This window comes from Gossypium raimondii, chromosome 6 (assembly GCF_025698545.1).
Source record: "Gossypium raimondii isolate GPD5lz chromosome 6, ASM2569854v1, whole genome shotgun sequence".
NCBI lineage: Eukaryota > Viridiplantae > Streptophyta > Magnoliopsida > Malvales > Malvaceae > Gossypium > Gossypium raimondii.
In genome coordinates, this window is record NC_068570.1 from 82,713 (window position 1) to 107,414 (window position 24,702).

Here is a 24,702-nt window from a genome sequence, read left to right on the forward strand (position 1 = left end):
TAAGTGCAACTTTTATGGGGTAAAACTGGATAAAAGTGAGAAATAAAGAGCTTTCATCACATTTCAATATTTTATCTACAAATGTGTTATTATAGAAAAGTTTCCAACCCTATTTTATATTCCACCTGCTTGAATTGTGATGAAGTTAGTTGCTAGGTTAAAAATATGAGGAAACCCTTTGAATTTAAATATCCAAAAGCTGGTGCGACATGTTGTGCACGACTTGTGAGATTATCATCCTATATGCTCTTTCCGAGGGATGCCCCGCGTCCCAAAATACATGACTCGATGAATTGGAACATGTAAAGGAACTCAATAATTCATTGCACCCATAATTTAGCTCTATCAACCCCGTCCCACAGCAACCATGGCTAGAATCTTCAAAACCTGCATGCAAAAATTAAATTACCACCAATATTATATTAGCTTCTTTTAAAGTTTATACCAAGTCTTACCATATTTTTTATGATTTTGAATGAGATCAACCAGAGGGTTATAGATATCAATATAGAGTATCCTAGTTCCAGGAAGGTTACTGTTAAGATGGTTCAGTTCATGTTCCAGCTTAGAATTGAACTTCACTGCTGCTTGGGTGAGCCAATCTACAGAGTTTCTTTGAAATCCTCCACCAAATGTTCTCGAAAGTGGCAAGTATCCCAATGGTATAAGGCTTAGAAATGCAAACTTCCTTGCTCCTAGTTCATACATATCCTTAAACCACCAAGGGAGATTTAATTAATTTTAATTTATTTATTTTTTTAATTGAAAAAAATACAGCATAACCAATATTTTTACCTTAATAAAAGATGAAGCTGAGTTAACCAGTTGTGTTGTGTATGCATCAATGTCATGTAGAAAATGGAATAAGAAATAAGTGATGGCAATGTCATTGTTGCCCTGTGATACCAGAAACAAGCTCTTGGAAATGGTGGCATTAGCTTTCTCCTGTCCGATGCCTCCTTCAAGCTTTCTAACGCATTCTTTGAAGAGATTCAGCTGATCCTTAATTGATAAAGCATTCTGATTGCATACCAAAAGAGACAAGCACAATTAATTAATTGAATATCATGCATGCATGCATAGAGAAATTACAAGGAACCTGTAATTTCACTGTAAATTCGTCGAATCCTGAACCACCTGAAGCAAAGCTTACGCCTGTTTCTAGATCTTCACCTTGAAGAACCGGGTGAAGATATGCAGGCAATAGAGGTTTTATTCTCAGACCTTCAGCTGTTGGAGGCAGGCAATCATGGACAACAATATGAATTAAAAAGGGACCTAACCTTGAATTTTTTTAAGGATCATAGACTGATACAAATGAATGGTAAAACTTTAGTACCCAATAAATCAGAGAACACCATTCCATTTCCAAATCTTCCAGTTGCAGCTCCACCGGGAAAGTCTCGTCCATAGGGTGGGATATTAGCTTTTGCTATTGTAAAGCGCTTGTTGTTGTTACCCGTATCTACTATTGAATCTCCAAATGCAAAAAGAGCTGGAAATGTTATTTTATTTGAGGCAAGACAAACTCCACCAGCATCTCTTGTGCTAAACAAAACAAGAATTAAACATAAAGCTGTTGCAGGCACAATGTCTGAATAAGAAAAAGCACAAGGCATTTTCACATAAAACAAATCCTAGTGATTTGTATTTCTTTCTCCTTTACATAGATGCCAAACCAAGAGGCAAACGCATTCCAAGTTTAAATAGGAACCCTTCATATTAGCTTTGATTATCGATTACGAATACCAATACCATAAAGCTATTAAAACTCGGTCTAATACTAGTTTTAGCCCCTCTACAATGCTGAAATTTGGGATTCTCCCTAGTTTGGTATAAATTAGTCCTTTACATTTATAATATTATCAGTAAACCCAAATTGATAACACTGATTGTTTTTGTCATTGGAGTGATAATATTGGTATTTGAACACACACAATTAAGATTAATGTATGAAAATTTAGCTAATAAAGTTCAACTAATAATGTATTTACATATCAACAAATTCCTTAGTTAAGATTGTCATCACTTCAACAACAGTAAGCATTATAAAAGTAGAAAAAGTGGGATTAAAATCATAATTATACCTTAAAAACCAAATAAGAAAAACAAAACTTCAATCAACAGACTTGCGGAAGATGCATGTTCATTTACGTCTAATACTAGACCGTGGATTTTGGCCAAAAAATAATATACCATGGGTTACCAGTGTCGCATCCAACACGCTTTATTTAGAGAGCCCCGTGGTTGAGTTCAATATGATGAGATTGTACATTCAATTTGAAACCTTAATCTCACACATTATTTATTAATCACTGTTCCATGTATGCGTGCATGTTCATATACGTCTTAAATGCCCTAACTGTTGGAGAATTGGATTGGGTGTGACAACGTACATCATAATCAGTATACTATATACTTTAAAAATAAAGGCGTGACCATTCAATTATGATCCATAGCGTTGATTGGAGAAACATTAACGGATGCTTGTCATAATCGATTCAATTTTATATAGATATATGACGAAGCAAGCTGGCATGGTTGATGTATATGTCTCTTTGCTTTTTTGTTATTTCCGGTAGCTACCAGATTAATTAGATTGTGAGATTCAACCAAAACCAGTATCGATAGTTACATATCATCCGCATCATTAATATTGGAGAGCATTTGGAAACATATTTTATTTACCTAAAGTATTTTGTTGGCACTAAAATATGTTAATGAATTAAATGATGTATTATTTATTACGTAAAAGAAGCATTTATGAGTTTTGGTAACGAGTGCCTTTAAGTTTAAATTTATATATTAAATGAAATAATTACCTGTTTTGATTTTCACTTTTAATACAATTGAGGTGGCCGGAGGGGTGGTCAATATAGAGTCAACAATGCTTTTTTAGGCTGACACGTATCCCCTAGACGGAGGGATATAACAATATTAATAATATGTTAGAGGCGTGTGAAATGTGAATTAAATCTACTTTTTATGTATAAATTTTGATAAAATCAAAGTTTATGTGTAGTTTTGAACTTTATCCATGTATTATATTATTATAAAGTATTTATTAAGTTGAAACTTAGTTATAAAATTATCAAAAGCTTATTTTTTAAAAAAAGTAATAAATATTATTTTCTGAGTGTATTTATGTCAAATACACATAATGAAAATCAAATCATAAGATTTGAACCCAAAACATCTTAATTTTACCATTTCAACCAAAAGCTAGAAAATTAACTTTGAAAAACTATCTCCTAATTGTATAAGATACCATTTACCAAAAGCTCACGAGGTTCTAATAATTAAGGAAATAAAGATAATTATAAAAAAACACAAATATGAACATTGCAAAAACGGAATAAATAAAAATATAAATTGACATTTTATCAATATATAGAATAATTATTACACAATTAATTTGACTTGAATAAAGATGCACAATACATATGGTCACAAATACTTAATTAAAGAGCAACCATTTATGGGGATAAAAAAATGAGAAACACAAAACCATTTATGGGGATAAAAAATGAGAAACACAAAACATTCATCAAAAGAAATCGCCAATTATATTCTGAAGGATTGGCGTAACCAATGCCCTGTAAGCCTTCTCCGTTGGATGATAACTATCCCAAAAAATATACTTAGACACATCCGTACATGTCGATGGACTGAGCTTATTACACAAGATTGCCACCTCTATGTTTCCTGTTCCACAGCACCCATTGTCTACAACCTCAAAGCCTGGAAAAGAAAACACCAACAGGTTACAACCAAAATCATCATTTTTCATTGTTTTGAATTTGAAGAAAAATTCAAAGAAATATGAATTGTTTTCGAGTACCATTTTTTTGAGGGTTTTGGATGAGACCAAGCAGAGGGTTGTAGACATCTATGTACACAAATCTGCCATCAGGCATGCTTGTCTTAAAGGAATTCAACACGGAAGATAGCTTCTTGTTGAACAATATAGCTGCTACGTTGTAATCTTCAGCACATTCCCTTTCAATTCCTCCACCCAAAGTTCTTTGTGATGGCACACATCCGATTGGTGGTGTGCTAAATACCCCAATTTTCCTTGCTCCCAAACCATATAGTTCCTTTAATTAAATTCCAATCAAATTCATTAAATTGTGTTGAAAAAGGAAAATTATTACTAAGCTCAAATTCTAGTTTTGCGATACTCATATTTGGAATTTAGTCTTTGTTTTTTAATTTGATATAATTTTATTTTCTTCTTTTACAAATTTATTATTCAGATCAAAATTGTTAACACCGGTAATTATTTTGATTAAAATACTAATATAAATTTTATTCTTAAAACCAACCGTTTCAACACAAAAATAAAATGTTATTATGTTTTTAAGGAAAAAATTTCATGAAAGCATTTTAACTAAATATCCAAAATAGTTGGCAGTGTCAGCTATACCTCATTTAGGCTAACTAATGGCACGTACAGCCACTAAAATCTGAATTTAACCATTAATTGATTACCTTGACAAACTCAGCAGCGGAGTTAACCATTAAGTCAGTATAAGCAGGAACATCGTACTGCAATTGCCTGGCACGGAGAACAAAGTATGTATTGGCAATGTCATCGCTACCGGCTACGACAAGGAACATACTCTTTGCTAAGATGAAATTTGTTTTCTCTTCTCCAGCAATGGCTTTCAACTTCCCTATGTATTCTTTGAAGTAGTTTAACTGCTCTCCCAACGATATTACTGACTGAGAATTTGGGAAAAAAAGTAATTACAACGTGAAAAATAAAAATATTAAACAAAGTTGGAATTATAATTTTGATCCCTACAAAATTTAAGATTTAGTTCATGTGCTTTGATTTAGCATAATGTGATCCTTTACTTTTATAATATGACATAGTTAATCTAGTTAAAATGTTGACATGAATTTTTTTTTAAAAAAACACACCTTCAAAAAAATTCATATTATCATGATGAGTTGGAAGGTACATTTTAAGGAAAAATTCAACATAACATTTTAACTAAAGTAATTAATGGTATTAATTATTTGAACTAAACAAAAGTAAAGAGATTAAGTTATGACAAATTAAAAAGAGTAAATCTCATATTTGAGCATAGTAAAGTAACTAAAACCAGATTTTGGACATAAACAAATAAAATAAAGAAGAAATTGTAAATGTACCGCTAGTTTGGGAGTCAAAGGATCATATCCAGTGCCACCAGAAGCAAAGGTTACTCCAGTTAAGAGATCTTGGGGTTTCAATTTAGGATCCAAATATGCTGGCACTATATCTTTAATTCCCAATTCTTCAGCTGCAATATGAGTTAATCAAATTGAGGTGATTTTAGATACATTTCTAGCTAGCTAGCTTTTCCTATAATCGAGTCCATAACTGCAAATGGTGACTTTTTTGCTGTTATAAGGATTATGTCGCAGTTGTTTTTATGTATGACAACTAGTGTTCTTTTTCTTTGTTTTGCCCACTCAACTGTTAATTACCTAACACCACATATATTTCAATTTCCCGGTCGATTTTCTCTTAGATAAAAAGCAACTAAAGGAAGCTTATAAATAGGGTTAATTGCACCACACTAGGACGTTGACGGAAGAGTTTGATTAATACAATACTAATATTTTAAGGACTTAAAATGTTTGAAGTTTAAAGATCAATTTAAAATGTGTTATAGTTTGGGGGACATTTATTGAAATTAGCCCTTTAGAAACAAGACGATGAAGCAAGGAGATCATATAAGTACTATATCATGTAAAAAAAAAAAAAGCGAGATTATAATGAGATTATATTTATACCTATTAAATCGGAAGGGACTTTGCCATTGCAAAACCTTCCGGTGGGAACACCCCCGGCAAAATCTTGGCCGTAAGGGAGGAAATCGCACCTAATAACAGTGTTGAGATCGTTGTTGTTACCGGCGTCAACAATGGAATCCCCGAACACAATTACAGCGGGGATGGTTTCATTTATAGATAGCTTAATCAACGCTTTTGCGGAGATGAAGAGAGCAAATACCAAAAGATATTTAGCCAACAAAAACTTTGAGGAAAAAGGAAAGACAATCGTTTCCATTATATAATATGCTTTCCTTTTCTTGATTTCTTTCAGAAATTTTTGTTTATGGAAGAATGAAAAGGGAAGAAATCCAAAAAGGAATTGTTTTGTATTTCCCCCAATCATGTTTCTGCTTATTTATACATGCAAATGACATGATGTGATTAAATGCTCACATGAAACAAAAAAGAAAAAAAAGAAAAAAAAAAGGATCTTAGCTAGCTAGCAGTTATTGAAGAAGGTTGGAAATTCTTTTTAGTAAGTAGATTAAAACAATAAAGAATTTGATATCTCTCAAATAATTTTCAAGTTGGAATTTTGTGTTTGGAAAAAATACTGTTCCACAAGTTTTACTTTCAGACTAAATTAACTCCAAAACTGAAGAAAATCATGTGTTAAAAAAGTTAATTACATATATCTATTGATTTATACAGTAAGATTGAGTATATTATAAACATAAGTCATTTATGATGCAATATTTTATTATAAAAACTTGTCAACCCTACTTTTATATTATGCCTGCATGTTAATTGTGATGTAGTTTTTTTATCTTGATTTTATTCTTCAAATTCATGCAATTAATTAATTTATTTATGCATAGGTTTTAGTCTTCATGAAACCCTCCAATGACTAATGATGCATATATATTAGGAAAATATTATATGATGGACTTCCTTGGTGAATCATAAATATATATAATTTTGTCTAACGTACCTAAGCTGCACTATAATGAACTTTGTTATCCGTTTTTTTTTTTAAATCAAGGCTCAATCGAGTCAAGTGTCATGTTGAAACCCTTTTTCTCTTTTAATTTATATTTTTTTTAAATGCAAAATTAAGGGCTCTAGAGGACAAAACAAAGGTCACCGTCCACAACTACTAACTGCCCTTAATTACAACGCCTCTCAAGGCCAATATGGTTAAGATCCCCGTGAGATACGAACGCAAACACCAATGAAATTTGAAAGCTCTTTTTCGTTCTTTTTCCTTCTTTTCTACCTCTAAACTTTTGGATGTTAGTTTCACTATTGTTTTTTTTTTTACTAAAAGGAGACCTTCTTTAGTTCTCATCCAATGAAGGGAAATGAGTGTAGCTAACATATGCCAATTAATTTATTATTTATACTAAATTTGGGGAATCCGTGGAATTAGAGTAAACCCTAATTGCATTTTGATTTCTATTTTTTTGGCAATAGCTACATTTTCTTCTAAGTTAACATTCAAATATGTTGGAGGCTCAAAAAGATTATCTTCAGATATTGTGTGATATTAAGTTTGGTTATTAATTCAGCCAAATTGCAAATATATTTTAATAAGTTGGGCCATGATTAGAAAAAACGGATGACTGTTGTGAATTTTAGGAGTTCAACAAGTAAATCAATTGAGAAATTATTTAAAGTATCATATGAGAGACATTTGAAATAATGCAGAATAGACTAACTGAATGTAAATCCAACTCCTATCTCAAGGAAGTTGGCTAACATTAATATGATCCACTCTAGTATATTCCCCTCTACTCCCTGTGTGTCAAGCCACCAATACACATAACGGAGAAAATTGACAGGATCATTCATGATTTCTGGTGAATTTAAAATGACTTAAAAGAGAAAGTTGTGTCTATCTAGTTGGGACCAACTATGCAGACCACAGTATGCATCTCGTAAATGAAGCAAGCGAATTCTAACACCACCACTTTCTCAATATCGGGCAAAACTAAAGAATAATTTTTGAAACTAAAATTAAATTATGTATTTTTACGAGAATTTTAACATTTCTAAATTCTACAATTCCTTTGTGTTACAACCACATGCAACGTCGGCTCTCCCTAAAGTCCACATAAATTTCTTACGGAACCTAATCTGACATAAGTGGAATTTGAGAATGTCGATGATACGTGGACACAGGAATTGAAGTCTAGAGATGTCCCAATGTGCTCAAGAAATGACCGGCACAACTTGCAACCAAAATTCAGCTATTGGTTTATCGTTAACATGACCATAGGTCTATAAGTAATCATTGTTTTGAAAAGTTCACCTTTAGATTTTACAATCGAAGGCAGACAAAAAGACAGGAAATTCAACATTTATATATATATATATATATATATATATATATATATATATATATTTGTGCTGTTTTATATGGGAGTTAATTTCTTTAGGAAGATTTATATATGAACAATTTTATTAAATTTAAAAATAGGAAGATATAACTTTTAACACTATTTTAATTGTGAATGTTTGACACACTCACAATGTATTTTTTATTTATTTTACAAGTAAAAGTAAAAATTGACATGTATAATTTTTTAAATATATATTTTAATATTTTACTATACCCTTATATAACACTTATCAAGTCTCTGACCCTATTTTAGAATTTTAAAACTCCACCCACCAAATATTTTCCTGTACTTTAATATAATTTTATATACACTCTAGCTATTAGCTGAAAGTTATGGTTTTCTTATTGATTATGGATTGATAGATTAGGAATAATATTAAATTTAGCTCTTAACGTTTACATTTTTATTAATTTGGTCTTTATTCTTTTTTAATCTAAATTTGACCTCAACCTTTTAAAAGAGTCAAATTTGACCATTAACTTTTGAAAAAAGTCGAAATGATGTTTTTATAATAAGAATACTAACTAAAATGTTTAAATTTTTAAACATGACACTGCATGACAATTCACGTGTACTCCACGCTAAATTTTTTAATCTATGAACTTTTTATTTTTTTAAATTTAACTTTGATTTTTTAAAATTATTTGTTGATGTAACATATAAAACAAATGATGTTATGATAACATGATGTGCATATGGACTGTCATGTGAGTTGCCACATCAACAACATTAAAATTAATGTTTTAGTCAAATTTAACTAAAAAAATGAGGTCAAATTGACAAAAAATATAAACATTGGAGACTAAATTTATCATTATACCAATAGATTATAGATTGATTCTATCTAAAGCATTCAATATTACATTTTTTCCCAATTGGGACTAGATTGGTATTCTCTCTTTGTATCAATATTTATAAATAGGCAATATATTTAGCCTATAATGTTGATTTTCTTTTGTTAATTTTGCATTAAATTTTTAATTGTGACTTTCACTCTCAACATTCAAATTTTAGTTAAATTATATAATTTTTATAGAAAAATTGACTTAACTATTATGATTTTTAGGTATAATGTTAAAATTAGCTCTCAATATTTACATCTTTTGTCAATTTGATCTTTATTCTTTTTTAGCTAAATTTGGCTCTAAAACTTTCAAAAGAGTGGACTTATTTTTTTACTAAAATACTGACTAGAATGTTAATTTTAAACATGACATTGTTAAAATTAATGTTTTAGTCATCTTTTTGTTAATAAAACAAATTGATTATTTTGAAAAGTTAATGATTAAATTCAGCTCAAAAAGAAAGGCTAAATTACAAAAGATGTAGCATTGAGGGTTAAATTTAACATTATGCCTACTATTTAATGGTAATTACATAACAATTTGCATGTACTGATGAAATTTCAAATATATATACATAAAATTAATAAAAAGTTCATATATTTTAAAAAATTATCAATACCGACACTGAAATATATGTGAACTATCATGCAAGTTGCCATTAAAACTTATAAAGTTTGTCAAAATTTTTGTTCAACAAAAACAATTTGACTAATTTTGAAAGTTGAGATCCAAAGTAATAAAAGAAAAAAATTAAGGCCAAAATGACAAAAGAGATTAACATTATAAGCTAAATATCATTATTTTTTAGTATAAGTATAAGCTCCTATAAGATATATAAATTAGGCATAATTGCAAAATTCACCCCTAATGTTTCTAGGTTTTTTACTGAAGCCGTTAAATTTTTTTTTTCTCATTCTCATTCCTTTTATGCAGCCGTTGGTCCGACATGCAGTGATAGCGGTGGCTGTGGGTTAAAGTAAGAAATTGAAAATACAATAAATTAAAAAAAAAACAAGTTTAATTTAATCTGGTTTTCTAAGAATCGATTTATACAGGAAATTGGAGGAAAAATAAATCAGATACAACCAATGAAAAGTCGAAAAAGCTACTAAATGGTCCACCTTTCTATTCTCTTTCAACATATTGATTCGAATCACCATGTGTCCTAGCCATTAAGAGTTTCATGCCACCACGTGGTAATCGACGAGGTGCCATGCCACGTCAGACAAAATTGTTGACCGTTAGTTGACTAATAGTTTCCGCTAACTTTGGCCTTTTTTTGAAAATTTTTGCAACGTTGGGGAAGAGAATCAGAAAAAAAAGTTAAGGGCCAAAGTGAAAAAATCCAGAAACATAAAGGGTGAATTTTACAATTATGCCTAAAGTGACGGGTATTCACACTGATACAACATTACTACGCTGAACCCTCCCAACTCAGAACTTCAATTAATTAATAGAAAATAGAAGTCATGCTGGTTTCCAAAGATTAAGTCACAGAATCAGATTTAATGAATTTGGCTTGCACATGTTCTTGGCATTACCACCAATACCATCCACATATAATATATATGTTCGGATGACAGGCAACTAAGTAAATAATAATACCCATTAACCACCTCGTATGCAAAAATTAAAGTACCCTAAAACCTAATGAAATCAACATTATACTATATTTGGCTCAATCAATTATTTTTGGGTAAACTATACACATGGTCACTTTTGTTTACCTTAGGTTACATTTCAGTCACTTATGTTTGAAATGTTACGTTTTAGTCACTTACGTTATCGTGTTGTAACATTGTAGTCACTGAGCCGTTAATTGTCATTAATGGTGTAATGGTAAGCTGACGTGGCACGTTAAATCATCATTTCAAACAAAAACTTTAGGTTAACTTATACAATTGGTCCCCATAATTATTCGTTTTGAGCAATTTAATTCTTTTATGTTCTTTTAACTTTCTTTCTTTCTTTTTTTCTTTTTTCTTTTCCATTCTCTTCTGCTTCTTCCTCTGTTTTTCTACCTTCTTTATTTCTTTTAACATACCAGGAAGTCGAATTGGTAGTGAAGAAAGAAGCATGGTATGGGTTTATGGGTTTTGGTTATAGACAAATGATGACAGTCAACTTCCTACTTCTTTTTTCATTGCCAATTCGACTTCCTAATATGTTAAAAGAAATGGGAAATGTATGAAAACAGAGGGAGAAACAAAAGAGAATGGAAAAAAAGAGGAAAGTTTAAAGAACATAAAAGAAAAAAAATTAAATTACTTAAAACGAAAAAAATATGGAGATCAATTGTATAATTTAACCTAAAATTTTGTTTGAAATGATGATTTAACGTGCCACATCAGCTTACCGTTACACCATTAACGACGATTAATGGCTCAGTGACTAAAATGTTACAACATGATAACGTAAATGACTAAAACGTAATATTTCAAACATAAATGACTAAAACGTAACCTAAGGTAAACAAAAGTGACCATGGGTGTAGTTTACCCATTATTTTTCAGTATAAAAAAGAAACCTACCATAATCGCTTACTGCCAATCACAATTATAAATGTGATTGTAAAGCAACGAAGCATTTAATAAAGCATAAAAGTAGTTGCAGCAATAATTGTACTGATATTGAAAGCCACAAAAACGACATGATATTTGACACCTTCCATTACACGTCTACACTGCATTGATTATCTTTTATGAAGTAAACAAAGATAATAAGAGAAACATGTACATAATTTGCAGAAAGTTGTTTGGACTCAACCAAAGCCTCATAATTTCCTCTTGCTTCATTAAATGGATAATATATCTAACAGTCCACCACCCTATCCACCTTACTTATCAACTTCTTGCATTAATAATCGCGATTAATCTCATTTCAGAAGGGAACTTTTCATGTATATACTTGGTAGCAATATCAACCCAGTAGTTTCTGAAATCATCCATGACCCATTCTTTTCTTCTATTCAAAGATACCCATAAATGCTAATCATGCTTGATGGCATCAACCTTTTAAATATGGCCAATAATTTTTATACACCTATGTATGCATCCATTTATATTTATGGAATCGGTTATGAAGCTATTTGGTGAATTTTTCTATTTATTAATGGTGATATTATTGGCCGAACCATGGTGTACCAACACACGTCCCAAGCTTCTTTTATCAATCAATTAAAGCATGTTGACTAACGTAACACCAAATGTCTCTTCATTGTCTTAATTTTCGTGTGTGCATATAGACTGTAAAATCATCATCCTTGTAATTTACTACTATAAGCAGTTGCTATACTTTTGAATGTTGAATATTAGAAATGAATAGAAAATAATGAATAGCTTTAGAAACGGAACAATGTTATATGCTTTACCATAGTTAATGGGCACTAACAAGGATGGTGGTAAACCCTACATTTAATGGTCTTAGAACCTGAGCTGGGAACTTGTAGCTTACTACAAAACAAGCTTGAAAACCAAAAATAAAAAGTTGGTAGTTGTCATTGTTACACAATGGATTACACTTGCATGTGTGCAAGTGTAAGACAGCAAACTTCCTTTATTAGCCTATCGGATCATCTTCGTGCTTCAAGTGAAAATTCTAACTTTAAAGATGACATTATTAAGGAAGGTAGTAATAGATTTCGAGAGGATTAGTTTAATTAATTGTAAAACAAATATAAAATAAGGATCTGATCCGAAATATATAAAATTAATTAATTTATTAATGATAGAGATGTCTATAGATCAGACCAGATTTAAGCATAATATTAATATATTTTATTCTTGTATAAATCGCCTAACTCGTTATATGGGCCTAAAATTTTACTTAAATCGCTTATATTTGTTAATGGCTAACCCAAATCTATTTTAAGCTCACTCATATTATTTTTTGAATCTTTTTAAAATTATATTATTTTAATTTAATTTTTTTCATTTATTAAATAGTAATAGATAGTTATCTTAATATTTTTCTTTAAGATTTACATTATAATACTATTATTGTTATAGATTTAGCTTTTATGTGTTATAAAATATAATATATATTATTTAATATATTATATTATAAACATAGAAAATGGGTCGGATCGAACTAGGGGTGTGCATAATTCGGGTAAAACCGAAAAAATTCGGTTAACCGACTGGTTAACCGAATTCAGTCGGTTAACCGAATTTTTTCGGTAGGGGGTCGGTTAATTTTTTTATGATTTTTCGGTTAACAGTTAATTCGGTTCGAAACCGGTCGGTTAACTGAATTTTTTCAGTTTAACCGAAAAATTAATAAATAAAATTATCCAACCCAACCTAATTACCCAACCTAATTACCCAACCCAATTACCAACCCAACCCAATAAAACTAAAACTAAAGTCTACCCAATTACCCAACCCAATAAAACTAAAACTAAAGTCTACCAAATTACAAACCCAATAAAAATAAAACTAAAGTCCAACTCTAAGTCTCTACCCAATTACACATGTTTTCTTTTTTTTAAGTTTAATGCAAATGGAGATTTTTTGGAGAGAAGAAATGGATATAAATGGAGAATATTAAAGACTTACATTTCAATTATGTGTTAATTTCAAGACTTATGTAATGTTTTTAATTATGTAGTGATTCAAAGACTTATGTAATGTTTTTAATTATGTAGTGATTCAATTCAGATAATTCGGTTAATTCGGTTAATTTTTAACCAAAAATAAAAAGCATACAATTTTCGGTTAATTCGGGTAACCAACCTAATTAATCGAAAAAAATTCGGTTTAGTTAAATTTTTTTTTAAAAATTCGGTTCGGTTAATGGTTAAAAATTTTGGAAAGTCGGTTAATTCAGTTATAGCTATTTCGGGTCGGTTAACCGAATACACACCCCTAGATTGAACTAGACTTAGGCATTAAATGTTTAAGCGTGAGCTCAACCTATATTTTAAACAAACTCAATTTTTTTATTCAAGTCTATTTTTTTAGTCTACTTTTTTACTTAAACTTTCTTTAAGTTTCGGATAAATCTTCAAATTGGGTAAATAACCCAACCCATGAATGACGTTCAAAGCACCAGCGTTTTTAGATTTCAAAACCGTATTAAGGGCCACTGCCACTAATAGTACTCAGCTTTCTGGATACAGTAGTTTAGTTTAAGCCCACCTAGTACACTTAAATGGATCCGACACTTTCAAAGAAACAAGCGGCTGAGTTGGGCCAATTCACCAATGAGTTTAACAAGTGGGTAGCTTGTTTTCCCAAGTTACAACAACCCGCAGATGTCGTCAAAGGCGGCTGGTCAGTGGAATCCACACGTCATTGCCAAAGTCCATCCTAGCCCTCCACCTACAACTCTACGCCTACGAAAAAGTTGGTCCAGTCCGTAGTAGTACCATTAATAAAAAAGATAAATAGAGCTGCCAAAATAGATTTTGGCAACACCTTGAAAAGAAAACTGAGTTAGGAATTAGGATACTGCTGAGATCGAATCTCCCCATTCTCACTTCTCAGCTTGCAAACGGTTTTTTCCCTCGTATTTTAGGCCCCACTCAATCACCCTTCAGCGTTGCTGAGTTGGGACCATTGAATACATTCAGCCCAACTTTCATCAAACACAGTGACTAAAGAAAGGGTATATTAAAACAAAACAAATTTGACCCTTTTTGATCAGTTACATAGTATTTGGACGGGTTATAAGTAAAACCTGGATTATTCCTCCACTACTACAGTAACAAGTAAAGGGTGTTTCTTTCATTTCAATGGATAAAAGCAAAGAGCAAAGAGTAGTGGCGGTGGAAAGTTCCCCTCGATAAATGTTTTATCAAATCTTTTCTGCAGTTTGAAACAAAAACAGTACACTGCTTACCGCTGAATCGAGCTGGCATTTCCCGTGAAGAAAAGAACCTCATTAAAGAAATCAAAAAACAATATTTTTATGATTCTTCTTGAAGGTGCAATACTGCAATCTAAATGTGGGAATGGTAATTAATCCAGAAAAGGTAAGAGTTGAAAAAGATTCTTCACCGAACCGATACTATCATCATTTAGAGTAGACAAACAACAGAGACAAAGTAATAATAGGAAATCTGTTGAACCTAGACCCCGAAAAGCTTTCTTGTTAAACCCAAAATACGTTCATGCTAGCCTCCTTTACAGATTTACAGACAGGACAAGAATCAAGGAAAGCTTCACAAGAGATGCACGAGCAAAGGTGTCTGCAAGGTAGGAACAGAACGCACGAGCTCCTAAACCTGCAGTGTTTGCAAGCAACCTTTTTGCTCTTCTTTTCTCCTTGTTGATCATCTCTTTGATCGCATGAGCCGCAGCAATGGGACTCGGTATCTTCGGCTGTATTTTTATTGCTGACCCTGATTAGCTCCTCTTTGACCTGTTCCATTGTGTTGCTTAAACCCATAACCATTGCTTCATTTGCTTTGGCAAGCCTTTCCCACCACTCGCTCTCCATTTCGGCTTTCTTCAAGCAAGCTTCGAGCTCCATTGTTTTCTTTGTTGCTCGTGCCAAGTCTTCTTCTTTTCGCTTCATCAAATATAAAGCCTTCCATTCCATGGTCTTTAGTAGCGTGCCTAGCTGTCGCCTCCTTTGCTCTCGTAATACAGATTTTAGCCTCTCATTCTGTGTTTTTCCCCACCAAAAGAAACAAGGAACTTTGAGTGAAAGTGATCAATTTCTGATATAAAAAAAAGAACATTAAAAGAAAGAACCCTTGCCTGAAAATGAAGAATGCAATCAAGTTCCTGCCTTTGCACCTCAAGTTGAGCATCTAAAGCTTGAGAAAGTGTCATTGAGACAAAATTATCACACATTGACAACGAAGACGACGATGGAGAAGAAGTAGAAGCCAAGTTGTGAGCGTTTTGTTGTATATGAAAAGGAAGCGTATTTTGAGAAGGTTGTTGAAGACTGAAACAAAAAACAGGCTGAGGTGGTGCAGGGATTGGTGGCATCCAATCCTGAAGGGCGCACATGGGCCAAGGTAGTAAACCCAAGTTTTCAGGATACAACTGTGATTGAACAACCATAATAATAACTTAGTGTAAAAATTCAAACAACGAAGCAGAGAAGGGAAGCAAAAAAAATGGGGTTTGGTTTGAAAGCTAAAAAGCTAAGGCTTTCTCCATATATTTATATCAGAATGAAAATAAAGCCATGCCCATTATGAATGAGAAATCCGTGGATGGGTTTTAAGTAAGGCAGGAAAACCGACAAAAGCTTTAATATATATATACTGTTTTTGGTGAAGACGTGCTTAAGGAAGAGGGACAAAGAGACTCAGTGAATGCTTAGGGGTCTCTCTCTCTTTCTCTGTCTTTCAAAACCCAAAAAGAAAGCATTAATGAGAGAGAGAAGAAAGGTGGCGGTAAACGACGACGTAGACATGCAGATTTTGTGACAGCAAGTCACTCAATTGGGACGTGAAAGAGTCAGAACGTTATAGAGGAGCGGAGAAGAGGGTAAGAGATTGGAGAAATTTTGACAGTTTGGTCATTGGAAAAGGCTGAATAATAGCATTTTCCATTAATTCTTTCACTAGCAGTTTCTCAAAAAAATATCTTACTAGTTACAGGTAAAAAGTAAAAAGTGTATGTAACTGTAACACCACATTATTGCATAATTGCACTACCAAGCTTTGCATTTATGTATATGTGTTGGTTCCAAACGACAAAATGTTTCATGCAGACTGCAAATTGCAATATCTCTTTGGGGGATTAGGGCTTGGGCTGACCATAATCTATGATATGAGGTTGCAATATGGGCTCCCTTTTTCAATAAGACTAAAAGTCCAAAACATTTTTATATTAAAATACAATTTATTATTTTTAAAAGGTAATATATCATTTAGTACCTATATTTACCTTTAATGTTCAATTTGGTATGTAAGCATTTTTATATCAATTTGATATTTAAGTTTGACTTTAATATTTAATTTTACATCCAAACAAAAGACTAAACAAAAATTTATCGAAAAAACAAATTAGTTACAAAAATGATTTTTTTTAAGTTCGGACTATTATGGACCTTTTACACCAATTCAATTATATTGTTAGGTCCCATAACGTCATTTCGCTAATTTGGGTCTCAAAGGGGTATAAAATTAAACAAAAACGTTTGTTATTGTTTAGAACTAAAAATCGACAAAAACATATAAAAGATTCTTAAATTGTTTGAGAATAAGCTCCTCAAGTGTATTGAAGAGCTTAATTTGACGTATCAAATTACGGTAGATCAGTTAGCTAGAATTATTCTGTTACTCATGTTACTTGTATTTTGTTAAGTTTATATTGAATTCGAGTTATGTTAACACCACTGAGTAACCATTAATCAGCGTATGGAGTTTCCGTGTCCAAGTCTCGAATAAGGTTAAAAAAATTTTGTGGTCAAGCATCCAACTCTCAAGCTCAGCTTGGAAGCCAATATGATCTTATTCTGTATGTATTTATATGTTTTGAGGTCATATGACATGTACCTAGGTTGGTTGGCTTATTACCTAAGTTATTTTGAGCACTTTTGGTAAGTGACCTATAATGCTATATTGGTTGAATTTTACCTTTTAATTACTAGTTAATCATGCTTCATTTTGTGAGTTTGAATGTGCATATTGGTTGGACTAGTAATAATATTGAAGGTTATAATTTGGTAATGTTTGAACATGTTTAGATAAGTTAATTGGGTGGATAAGCTCTTACGAGCTTCTGTTGGCGTATTCGAGAGAACCAGTTCTTATGAGTTTCTGTTGACGATGTACTCTTATCCGTAAGTCGTTCTTCGAATGGAAAAATCTCTGTAAGGTGATTTATTTAATGAATTTGAAAGACATATTGTTATTTATTTTTGTATTGATTTGAATACGGATGTATTTATCGATTGAAGTTGTGAATGAAAGGGAGTTGTCATGGATGATTTTTATTACTTGATTTATTATAGTTAGTTCGGTAAGATTTTTGTTTATCTCGTCGAACTTACTAAGCTTCATTAAGCTTACTTGTGTTGTTTAATGTCATTGTAGATTTTCAAAAGGTTGGACGATCGGATCGGCACTCAAGTCACACTATCCAGTTTATCTCGGTAGTTTTTGAAACGTTAAATTTGAATTATATGGCATGTATAGGCTCTTGTGCCATTTTGGTTAATGTTTGGCTTATGTAAATGTTATGAATGATATTTTGTGCAAATAACCAATTTGCAAAGGGTATGAGAATGAGGTATAGTTGTTATGCTAGTATGTGCGGCTTACACATATTTGATTTGTTATGGTTGTGGTAACTTTGTTAGGTATTTTGATTTGGTATTGCTTGAATGAGTTGATGAATTGAATTAATGTGTATTTTGAGATTAAATTGTATATAATTGTGGTACAAATGAGGGTACATTGGTTAGGCACATATTAGGTTGGTTTTGATGTGATTTTGACCTGATTAATGTCATTTTGATTTTGTATTTTGGTTAGTATTTGAGTTTCTTAAGGTTCAAGCAATTTGATTATGTTTGTACTAATGTATGATTTGAATGATTTATTATTTCGTTTGTAATACATTGTAACCCTGTTCCGATGACAAATATGGGTTAGGGGTGTTACAATTGTTCTTAGGTCTTGAGACAAGTGACATTTGTCTCGAATAGAAGAACATCGAAGCTAAATTAATTTTGTTATGCTTCAAGTCTCGAGACAGAAACCCCTTACCTCAAGACATTCAAGCATCGAAACAAAAATAAGAAAATAGGGGAGGGCTAGTCTCCAGACCTAATCTCGAGACACGGAGAACTTTGTCTCAAGGCACAACATGTAGTGTCTCAAGACATGATAACTTTTAATCTAAAAATTCCAAAATAATTTATGACTTGTCTGAAGGTATAAAAATCCATGTCTTGAAACATAAACTTGAAATAGATTATTATATACTTGTTATAAGAACAAATTTACATATGTTTGTTTACATACAAAATGTTTATATAACAATTTAGAATAATTTCATGTAAATTTCAGAAGTTCCATAATTCCTTTGAGCAAGTGTCTTGAGAATTGTAGGTGTAGGTCATCAATTTGGCAATAATATCACTTCTTCGCAATTAAATCAATTAATAAAATCATCCAGAAAGAGTTCTTTCGTACTTTTCAAAAAAGTAAATTGTTTTACAAGAAAAATAATTTATTTTTCATTAATTTAATTAAACAAATCATTTTTATGAAATAAACATAATTAAATATTTTCTAAAATCATTCTCAATGATGTCATATACAAAAATCAACCCATTTTTAAATTCACAATAAATGCTTACAATTTCTTTTAATTGCTTTATGGCTAAGGCTAGGTTTTTTAAAACCTCATCCAAATTGGTTTTCAGTCTAGGATTTAATATTAAAGTGACACTTTTGTTTATGGTTGGGTGGGAATGAAGGCAACATTTAGTATTATGTCTCATCATTTACATCACTTGCTGAATTGCAGATTAAGGGGATTGATTGCTCTTGAGTCCACAAATTGCAGGCAGGCAGCTTGTAAAATTTTCACCATTATATTTTGGCAAACTCATTCTCAAGTACTGCTAAAAAAACCCAGGAAAGCCAACAAGTAGTACGGACAAATAAGACTTTGCTCTAAACAGACAAAGTGACAAACCTACAAACAGAGTCTAACTCAAGATTATTCTCTACCTAAAACAAACCCAACTGTTTAGATTTGTAAGAACATAACAATGAGTCAGTACTCTTCTTATTCCTTGTTTTCCTGAACTCTATGTATAGTTTCCGACACACATACATACTACTACCGACACGTTAACTTCCACTGCAATAGCAACAATCCTCTTCTGTACTTCCTCCTTAATATCAAATATGCTGTTCTGCTTGTCGGTAGACAACCATTGTTACCAAAACTAAACAATTAAACTAAGTAAAACCACTTGGAAACAAACGAAAACAAGCTTCATTTGGTTGGTAAACCAAAACCCATGGACAATTATTTATTCACAAATTAAAGCATCTTCATTTTCATTTCTTCTATATATATAACCTTATACACGCTCTTTTATTCCTCTCAATCAAAATTAAGGAGAAAAGGAAAAGACCTCATGGGGTTTTGTTTTCGGCCAAACCCAAACCCAAACCCAAAGCTAATCTTATATCTTACAGCTTTAAACCTGAAATTCCCAAAGTTTTCTTCTTCTTTTTACAAAGAACCGTATGGAATTTGTTGAGGGAGGCTGAACCGGAGTTGAGAAGCAGGGAACCGGACAGCCACGCCGTGCCAGCAAATACCACCTTTACACATCTCGTGAACTTGAAGGGAACCAGCATCTTGATCCTCACCGGAAATTGCTTGCGTGGCTTTACGACTGACGTCCCACGTCAAAGCCCCGACCAAGATCAGACCCACCACCGTAGTCGACGCCATCAACACAAACCAACCACCGAAATTCCTCCCACACACTAAACCGTACGCCTTTATCCCCGCTATAACCGCCACGTATATGATCAGCAAATTCCCAACCACCACATCCGATATCGCCATGATCCAAAAAGAATCTGGTGGAAGAGAGAAGACTATAACTAGTTCCTAGTGGAGAGGATCTTTCTAACGAGTTAAATGAGTCGTCTCGGGAATGTCGGGCTCGGGCTTTCAATTAATATAAAAAAGGGTATTGAGAGGATGGTGTTGAAGTACTTGTCCTACACCCGCCGATTTTATATTTTCTTCCAATAACGTAACGCCACGTTTTTACAATTTAGTTTTAGATATTGTATTGTTGTATGTATAACGTTGGTTTTGGTGTGGTAAATCCCTTTATTTCGAAGCGTATGCATTATATGTTTGATGATTAATAAATGAAATGGGCAACATTTTCAATATATCACGCGGAAACACATAGGATAGGAGGGGAATAGGTCATCCTCATGGAGGTCGTGAATTGGCCACGTTTGAGCAAATTACCTTTTTCCTCGAAGTTGAAGTGGTCTCACTCTCACGATGCATTCATTCATTAATATATGACACTTTTGTCTTAACTTTCTTCTTAATTAAATGGATTTAGACTCTTTTTTTATTTATTAACTTTTTCAAAACGTCCAACTTGAATGGTGAGGGGTTCGGTGGCTCACGGTGCTTTCGAGCGTACGGGTTTTTCCAACTCTTGTATTTTTCGTTTGCAAATTACAATTCTTTGCGTTTACAATATATTAATGGCATACCAAAACCACACTTTTTCTTTTCTTTTCGATTTGTTTACGGTATATATTTGACAAAATTTGCTTTTTTGCATAAAAAGGATGAAGCAAGCATATCTTTAAAAAAAATGACATGCCTTACCCAAATAAAGGTAATTAATTTAATACTAAAGCATTCATGATACCATTACCAATCCAAAAGGAACATTGAGTAAAGATGACGAAAAGGAAAAAGAAAAGAAGGGAAGACTATTTAAATAATTGGAGTCGGAAGATATGTGGTAATTGTGAACATTTACTGGCTGCCTTTCTTTCTTTAATTTTAGTTGCGCCCAAAACAAAAATGAAGAAATTAACCTGGAAAAAGGGGCAGATGGGTGGACACTTGTGATTAGAAGAACCAAAGAAAAAGACAATACTTGGTGGAAGACTTTGAAGCGAGCTGCGGTTGTTGTTGCATCATGATTCATGCAGCTGCTTACCAAATTCCACTTATCATCTACTTGTTTCAGAGTGTGCCAAATGGCGTGATCCTACAACTTTCTTCGCGGTCAGTCAGTAAACTATCACACTAACAACGACTTCTTCCCCACCTTGGGTTAAGGCCTAAGGGGCATCTAATAGTATGGGTGATAAAAAGGGGCAATGATTATAGGATATGACCACATACGGTTCAATAATAACAATATGACATCATTTGAATTAAGTTCCACGATTGATCGGTGGCATCAAACAATACATACACATTGCATAAATGTTAATGCATGCGTGAAGCTTAAACATGAAAAGCAGAAAAGGCATGTGCATGTTAATAGGGAAGGAATGCTTGTCATCAACTATAGATTGATTGATAATAAGTAAAAACACAGAAACAAACCACTTGAATCTTTCACAGAAACCCCCAGAATGTCAGTAGACACTATACAATGATGGCTTGCTGCTTCCTACAATTTTAAAAGGTGACATCGACAGGGATACAAGCAGCAAGAAGCTGGCAGGTTGATCCATCTTTGTCGGACTTGAATCTTCCACCCATCACAATATTGAGCAACCACCATGTGCCTTTTTCTTCTTGCTTTTCTTCGGAGGCTGAAGCACTACCTTAATAGCTGAATCAAAAACTGCCTTCACATTCTGAAGTCAAGCCAACACACAAGACCCCATTTAGACAAAATCGACCTCAGCAATATATTTTTGCCAAAGTACATGAATTCTACGAACCTGCTGTGTTTTTGAACTACACTCGATGTAGGCAGAAGACCCTACCTGTTTCCTTAATTCTTCACCCTTCACAAAGATGCAAAGCAAGACCAAAATTCGTGAAATATATTATTATTGAAAAGAACAAAAATGGAATTGATAACATGATGTTGACATTTACCTGAGCTGTAGAAATGAGCACTGCACCAGGATGGTCTACAAAGAATTGCTGATCATCCCGGAGATCTGCAGCAGGAAAGAGTTGAAAACATGACAACATTTAAGAAAATGGAAAGGATTCCACAAACACTTCAAACATATACAACAACACCAAGACACAGGGAGTAAGAATCTTACCAAGCTTAGTTCCAACAAGAACTATCGGAACACCAGGTGCATAATGCTTTAATTCAGGAATCCACTGAAATCAATAGCAAGAAAAAACACATGAATCAGAATGCATATTGCGTTGGAGACATCTTATACTGACAAAACCATTATCTCAAAAGAGAAGATATCCAATGGTTAAACCTTCTTTGTAACATTTTCGTAACTAGCCTTGCTGATGAGGGAAAATGCAAGAATAAAGACATCGGCCCCACGATAGCTTAATGGTCTCAATCTATTGTAATCCTCTTGACCTGTTCCATGGTAATGATTTCAAACCAAAAAACAAGAAAGAAATAAAAGGCTTACTAAAACAAGAGAAATTGAAGAAGCTATTTCAAAATTTACCAGCAGTATCCCATAAACCTAAGTTGACAGTGCTGCCATCCACAACAACATTTGCACTGAAATTGTCGAAAACAGTAGGGACATAATCCTGTTACCATTTAAACACAAACTGTTAATAATGAAGAAAATCAGTGTCCAAGACAACCTAACCACTAACAGAGAGCATAAAGCCCCATTCTTGGTTTCAATAACAATGAAACAAATTTTCAAGTAACTGAAGCTCACTCGAACATCGACAATTTCAACCAAATTTTCTCTCAAATTACACAAGAAAACAAGAAAATGCTAATAACACATACGATCATGCAAGAAAGATCAGATAATTTCGAAAAATAAAAATAAAAAGAGGGCGAAAAAGAGGCTTACCGTAGGGAAAGTGTTGCTGGTGTAGGAAATAAGCAAGCAAGTTTTGCCGACAGCACCATCGCCGACAGTAACACACTTTATGAATCTGGAGGCGCTCATTTTCCTTCGCCGCCGCACTAATATACCCAATCGTTCCTATAGCTCGAGTCTTTTTCTCCTTTTCTTCTACAAATCTTGAAATTCTTTTTTCTTTTTGGTTTTTCACTAACAATCTGGGGATTTTCTTGGTCAGATTTGCTTCACGCTAAAGTTGTTTGTTGAAGGAAGAATGAGATCATCATTTTTCTTCGCGAAGCAAACCCTAAAGGGGGAAGATTGACAGGAAAGTGGCAGTGAGTGAAGAGAAAGGAAAAAGCGAAGAACCGGGAAAAATGAGGGAAAAGAAAGAGAACAGAGAAGAAGGAAAAAAAAATCACGGATCACATGTGCAGTTGAAGTGAAAGCTGACCTATAACAAACTCTCGACAGCTTACCCCTCCATACAAACTCCTTTATCATCATTACCCCATAATAACATCCATTATTTATACACTAGATTATGATTTTTAAAAATTATGGAAAACTACACAAAATATTATTAAACTATTATTAAGTTTATATTTTGGTTATTTAATTTTAAAAGGTTACAAAATAGTCATTGAACTATTAAAAAATTTCATTTACATCTTTGAGTTGTTAAAGTCGTTGGCTTATTCTGTTCATATTACCAGTCGAAAGCTTCCATTCCCCTTTTCTTCTAAAATTCAATTTTTTCATGAAGTGATGAATCTACAAACTTCAACACTAATTGTCAGATCAATTTAGATGTAAGGTATGTTCTGTTACTCAGGTACGATCTACCATATCAATTTTCGAATCACCGCTTGGAGCTTGCTAGCCGGACTTTAAAAATAAACTTAACAGCTTAGCGACTTAAATAAAAACTTTTGAATATTTCGTTGACTTAAATAAAAATTTTCGAATAGTTCACTGATCATTTTATAACTTTTTAAATTTGAGTGACTAAAACGTAAACTTACTAATAGTTTAATGATATTAGGTATAATTTATCTTATTTTTTAATATGTTAAATAGAAACGGGTCAAGCAAATTGAGTTACATATTTTAAATACGTTTTATGTTAGGTTGAAACTAATATTTAATATCTAAACTATCAACAAGGTTGACGGAATGGCCTGCTTAATATAATATAATATTTTATTTGATTAAATCCTTTTAAAGTTTAAAA

General features: G+C 32.5%; 4 protein-coding genes across 4 annotated transcripts; all 4 read right to left on the reverse strand.

Moving 5' to 3' along the window:
* Positions 1–57: 57 nt before the first annotated feature.
* Positions 58–6,171, reverse strand: LOC105772608 (uncharacterized). Its single transcript, XM_012593985.2, has 10 exons — positions 5,788–6,171; positions 5,161–5,291; positions 4,492–4,725; positions 3,842–4,097; positions 3,576–3,741; positions 1,340–1,614; positions 1,100–1,230; positions 796–1,020; positions 456–711; positions 58–387 (listed from the first exon to the last, which is right to left on the reverse strand). Exons 1-10 carry the CDS (start codon positions 6,062–6,064, stop codon positions 185–187), a joined length of 2,154 nt encoding a protein of 717 aa, XP_012449439.2. The 5' UTR covers positions 6,065–6,171; the 3' UTR covers positions 58–184.
* Positions 6,172–14,899: 8,728 nt separating this feature from the next.
* Positions 14,900–16,426, reverse strand: LOC105772610 (probable BOI-related E3 ubiquitin-protein ligase 2). Its single transcript, XM_012593987.2, has 2 exons — positions 15,721–16,426; positions 14,900–15,625 (listed from the first exon to the last, which is right to left on the reverse strand). The coding sequence occupies exons 1-2, from the start codon at positions 16,030–16,032 to the stop codon at positions 15,110–15,112; spliced, it is 828 nt and encodes a 275-aa protein (XP_012449441.1). The 5' UTR covers positions 16,033–16,426; the 3' UTR covers positions 14,900–15,109.
* Positions 16,427–19,506: 3,080 nt separating this feature from the next.
* LOC105772615 (uncharacterized) lies at positions 19,507–20,729 on the reverse strand. The gene has a single exon (XM_012593993.2). The coding sequence runs from the start codon at positions 20,518–20,520 to the stop codon at positions 20,179–20,181; it is 342 nt and encodes a 113-aa protein (XP_012449447.1). The 5' UTR covers positions 20,521–20,729; the 3' UTR covers positions 19,507–20,178.
* A 1,270-nt stretch (positions 20,730–21,999) lies between these two features.
* Positions 22,000–24,040, reverse strand: LOC105772613 (rac-like GTP-binding protein 5). The gene is made up of 8 exons (XM_012593991.2): positions 23,923–24,040; positions 23,475–23,775; positions 23,109–23,196; positions 22,905–23,014; positions 22,731–22,794; positions 22,555–22,619; positions 22,395–22,460; positions 22,000–22,307 (listed from the first exon to the last, which is right to left on the reverse strand). Exons 2-8 carry the CDS (start codon positions 23,571–23,573, stop codon positions 22,209–22,211), a joined length of 591 nt encoding a protein of 196 aa, XP_012449445.1. The 5' UTR covers positions 23,574–23,775; positions 23,923–24,040; the 3' UTR covers positions 22,000–22,208.
* Positions 24,041–24,702: the final 662 nt, after the last annotated feature.